Source organism: Lipotes vexillifer, unplaced genomic scaffold, assembly GCF_000442215.2.
Source record: "Lipotes vexillifer unplaced genomic scaffold, Lipotes_vexillifer_v1.1 scaffold484, whole genome shotgun sequence".
Classification (NCBI taxonomy): domain Eukaryota; kingdom Metazoa; phylum Chordata; class Mammalia; order Artiodactyla; family Lipotidae; genus Lipotes; species Lipotes vexillifer.
In genome coordinates, this window is record NW_006786458.1 from 520,258 (window position 1) to 524,861 (window position 4,604).

Genomic DNA, 4,604 nt, shown 5'->3' on the forward strand with positions numbered 1-4,604 from the left:
CTCCTACAAAATCACCCAAAGTGCTAGAAACAGCACTTGGCTTTATCCCTCTCTACCTCAAGCAGGTCTCTAAAAGCAAAAATGACCTACGTTCTGTGTTGGGGGAGGTATTTGGATATTAAATCATTCCCTGTCCCAGATCTTTCATTGGCCCACTAGTGAAGAATCTGGGATTTCCATGCAAACCTCCAACAGTTTTGGTCTCGTACCTCTTGCTGTTCCCTGACCCCGGGCCCTTTTGCCTTCCAGAGGGGCCACCTGGGGAAGGCAGTTCTTGATCCCTCGTGGTTGTCGGAGGCGTTACCAGAAAGCTGGGCTCCAGCCTGCCAAGAAGTAAAGGTAGGGGTAGTAAGGGTAGGTGCTATGCAGGGAGATGAGGGAGCCCCGCGAGAAGCCCTCCTCTTTCAGAGCTGGCAAGGAAGGATGCTTCTCCAGGTCTCCCAGGTCTGAGGTGGGCTGCTTCCGCTTGGTCTTATAGCGTCTGTTCTGGAACCAGATTTTCACTTGGGTCTCCGTGAGCTTGAGGCTCTTGGCCAGGTGAGCCCTTTCGGGAGCTGACAGATACTTCTGGTGACTGAATTTCCTCTCCAACTCAACGACCTGATTGTGCGAGAAGGCGGCCCGGGAGCGCTTCTGTGGCTGCTTGGGGGCTGGGGGCAGGCTTGGTAAGGCGTCCCGAGTGTTTTCACAGTCCAACAGATAAGTCTCAAAGTGCCTATCTGGAAACGAGACGGGAGAAGCAGGGACGGGAAGGAAAACGTTACATGTTAGCATGGAAGAGTACAGAATTCAATCCACCCTTCTCTCTTCTGGTGAGTGAACAAACAGCCCACTGTCGGTTTAGATACATTGCACTTTTTTCACAGGACTAAGGAACTCTCTGAGTGGGGAGTGAGTGCATATGTAGATTATGTGTTAGTTTTCTACTAGTCATCAAGTCCCCAAAGTAGGAGCAGTTAGTGCTAGAACTTCCTGCCGTATCATCCAGTAGAATGAAATAGGGATTCTGCATATGTCTTGAGGGAAAGCGGGAGCAGGGAGGCAGGAAAAACTCTGAGAAATAAGATCCCCGGTAAAGCGGGCCCCAAAGGCACCCGGTGTCAACATCCGGGTGGCAAGAGAGGGCTTGTGTGGTAGGAAAGTTCATTCTCTGGCTTTAATCCCCCCTTTTTTTTCCTCAACCAGCCGTTAGGATGCCTCATAAGAAGGGTGTCTATTGTATGGTGACGGCTGGTACCTAGACTTATCGTGGTGATCACTTTGTAGTGTGTACGCATATCAAATTATTGTGTTGTACACCTGAAACTAATATAATCTTATGTATCAATTTTACCTCAGTTAAAAAAAAAAAACTTATGGGAAAGAAAGTAAGTCTACTCTAAGCGTTCCGACGTTATAACTCCTGAAGACCAGAGGGGCTCCTAGACTTACTGTTTTATTGCCCGTGGGACTGGGAAGCGAAGGGCATCTTTGCTGGTCAAACCCTGATTTATTAATATTAATACGCTATTATCAATAATTCGTTATATGTTAATTGTCGTAACTGCCCAGAAGTAATATGGGGCTGGCCCCGATCAAGGGTTGCACTGTGGCTGGGAGCGATGTTGGGGTTTCCTTCTGGGACACTGGACCACGGTGGGCGCTTCGTGCGCGCTCACCTTTTGACCCCGGGGCGCGAGAACCCGCTGCGCAGAGCACCTTGCCTGGCGAGTCAAGCCCAGTCTAAATCCTGCGCCGCCCTGACGCTGGGGTCACGGTTAATCTCCGAGGCGCGCCCGTGGCGAAGGCCGTGAGGTCCCTTCGCCCGTCGCCGCGGGGCCCCGCATCCCTGCAGCCGGAGCTCCGGAGGTCCACCTAGCACCCGCCCTCACGCCCGTTCGGCCAGCGGACCGGCCCCCCTTTCAGGGAGGACCCACCCCGGCCCAGCCCGGCCTCCCCAACCTCGCCGGCATACCTGGCTCGGTCTCCGCCGGCTGCTCTGCCTCCCCGCGCGCAGCGCGGGGCCGGGCTCTCGGCTGGTCCTCCGGCGCCCCGGCGCCTCCTCTTCCTCCCTCGGGCTCCGGCTCAGGGTCTCGCCTCCGGTCAGGCTGGCGCGGAGGCTGCGGCGGGGGCTGCGGGCTGCCCGCGTGACCTCCGCGCCGATCAGCGCCTTCCCGCAGGATGTCCTGGATGAGGAAGGAGGTGAGCGGCTTGGACTGGGTGGGCGGCGCGGCCCGGGGGCTGCAGCTAGCTGCCCCCGGCTCCCCGGGCCGCGGCTCGGGAGTCCGAAGCATCCCCGAGGTTCGGCTCCGGCGCCCAGGCTCAGGCCCCTGCGGCTGCGCCCAGGCTGAGCTCGCCGCTCCGGCACCACTTTCACTTTCCGCGGCCCCGGGAACTTATAGCTTTAGGGGCGCGCCGCGCCGCCTTCCCATTGGCCGCTCGCCCGAACCGCGCGGCTGATTGGCCGCCCGCCGCTCCAGGTGAGGGTAAAGGGGAGTCCCTCGCACAGTCTGGGTCGTGTCTTTCATAGAGGATTTCTTCCGAAGTTCCTTCTTCTCCAAGATCCTGGCTCGCCTCCCTCCTCCCTACGTCGTTTTCCCAGGCTGGTAGAGAAAACCAAAGCGGGTCTCTTCTGCCCCAACCCACAATATGTTTAGCTGCTTCTGGGAAATCATGATGCAGAAGAGAAATACTCCACTTAGCTCTTAGAGATCGTTAAAGTGCCTTTACTCACAAAGAAATAGGTGGGGCAATTACCAGCATCCCACCTTACAGATGAGAATTCTGGGTGCCCGTTGACAAGGAAACAATGGTAGCAAAGCTGGATCTACTAAACCTAAGTCTGTCAAAGAGACATGACAGGTAAGTGCAGTACCTGACCCCAGGCTGGATTCTGTACTGGACGTTATTGGGGCAATTGATGAAAATGGAATAGGACCAATGGCTAAAAGTATTGAATCAGTGTTACATTTACTGAAATTGGTAACAGTATTGTGATTGTATAAAAGAATATTCTTCGGAAATAAACACTATAGTATGTAGGGGCAAAGGCCCATGATGTATGTAACTTACCCTCAATTGGTTCAGAAACAATGACATAGATGGATAGATAGATTCCATATGATAAAGTTGAATGGATTAAAATATTAATTGGTGAATCTAGAAAAAGGGTATACCAGTGTTCTTTTGAACTATCTTTATTTAAGCAACTTTCCTGTACGTCCTACTCTAAGACACCTTTCATTCGACTGGAAACTTTTCAAAAAGATGGTATGTTGTATGTCTGGGGAGAAGGGAGAGGGAGTAGGTTATCGTGGATAAAGCAACCGCTAAAGAGAACCACCTTGTGTAATATGAATGAAGGTCTTTGGCAAGGATGGTTTTCTTCTCTCATTTTTTTCATTAAAAATTTTTGTAATCTTTTCTTTTGAAATAGTTATAAATTCCCAGGAATTTGCAAAATCTGTACCCCTAACTTCCCCCAATGGTGACATATTATGTAACTGCAGTATAACATAAAAACCAGGAAATTGACATTGATACACACCATGAATTAGACTACAGACCTTATTTTATTGTCACCATTTAAAAGCCTGCGTTCATGTGTGTGTGCGCGCATGTGTGTAGCTCAATGCAATTTTATCATGAGAGTAGATTCTTGTAAAGCCACAATCAAGATACAGAATTACTGCATCACTGCAAAAGAACTCCTTGTGCTATCTCTTTGTATTTGTGTACCCAAACCCCTTCCCTCCATCACGGACCCCTGGTAACCACTAATTTGTTCTCTGTCTCTATAATTTTACTATCTGGAGAATGTTCTATAAATGGAATCAAACGTGGTACAGTATGCAACCTTGTGGAATTGGGTTATTTTTTTGCTGAGTATAATGCTTCTGAGGCTACTCAGACTGTTGCATATATTAATAGTGAATACTTTTTAAAATTGCTGAGTAGTATTCTACTGTACAGATCTGCCAGAGTTTGTTAACCGTCCACCCACTGACGGACAGTTGATCTGTTTCCAGGGTTTTGTTTGTTTGCTTGTTTTGTTTTATTATTTTGAATGAAAGTGCTGTAGACATTCATGTACAGGTTTTTGTGTGAACACGGGTTTTCACTTCTCTGGGATAAATGTCCAGGAATGCAATCTCTGGGCTGTATGGTAATTGCATGTTTAGTTTTGTAAAAAATTGCCAAATATCGCGGTTGTGGCATTTTTAGATTTCCACCAGCAATGTATGAGAGTTCCAGTTTCTCCACATCCTCATCAGCATTTGGTGTTATCATTATTTTTTATTTTAAGCATTCTAATAGGTGTGTAGTGATAATTCACTGTGGTTTTAATTTTAATTTGCATTTCCCAAATGGCTAGTAATATTGAACATCTTTTCAGGTACTCCTTTACCATCCATGTCTCCTTTTTGGTGAAATATCTGTTCAACTCTTTTTGCTCATGTTATAATTGGATTTGGGGGGAGTTGCTGTTGAGTTTTGGCAGTTTTTTTTAATATATATATTCTATATATGTCTTTGTTAAATATATGGTTTGCAAATATTTTCTCCTAGTCCATAACTTGTCTTTCCATCTTTTTTTTTTTTTTTTTTTTTTTTTTTTTACGTGG

The 4,604-nt window shown here is 48.1% G+C and overlaps 1 protein-coding gene across 2 annotated transcripts; it reads right to left on the reverse strand.

Annotated features, from left to right (window-relative positions):
• Window positions 1-300: 300 nt before the first annotated feature.
• Window positions 301-2,273, reverse strand: NKX3-1 (NK3 homeobox 1). 2 transcript variants are annotated; one of them, XM_007458817.1, is made up of 3 exons: window positions 2,232-2,273; window positions 1,955-1,973; window positions 301-719 (listed from the first exon to the last, which is right to left on the reverse strand). In XM_007458817.1, exons 1-3 carry the CDS (start codon window positions 2,271-2,273, stop codon window positions 301-303), a joined length of 480 nt encoding a protein of 159 aa, XP_007458879.1. The 2 variants fall into 2 exon arrangements, with proteins under 2 accessions (XP_007458879.1, XP_007458878.1); XM_007458816.1 differs by having other exon boundaries at window positions 1,955-2,273.
• Between the last annotated feature and the right edge of the window lie 2,331 nt (window positions 2,274-4,604).

Bases quoted from the DNA above. Each gene is read 5' to 3' on its own strand.
- NKX3-1 (XM_007458816.1), bottom strand. From the start codon at position 2,273: ATGCTTCGGACTCCCGAGCCGCGGCCCGGGGAGCCGGGGGCAGCTAGC. The intron at 720-1,954 runs GTATGCCGGCGA...TCTCGTTTCCAG, and splicing joins GCCGGCGGAGACCGAGCCAG to ATAGGCACTTTGAGACTTAT.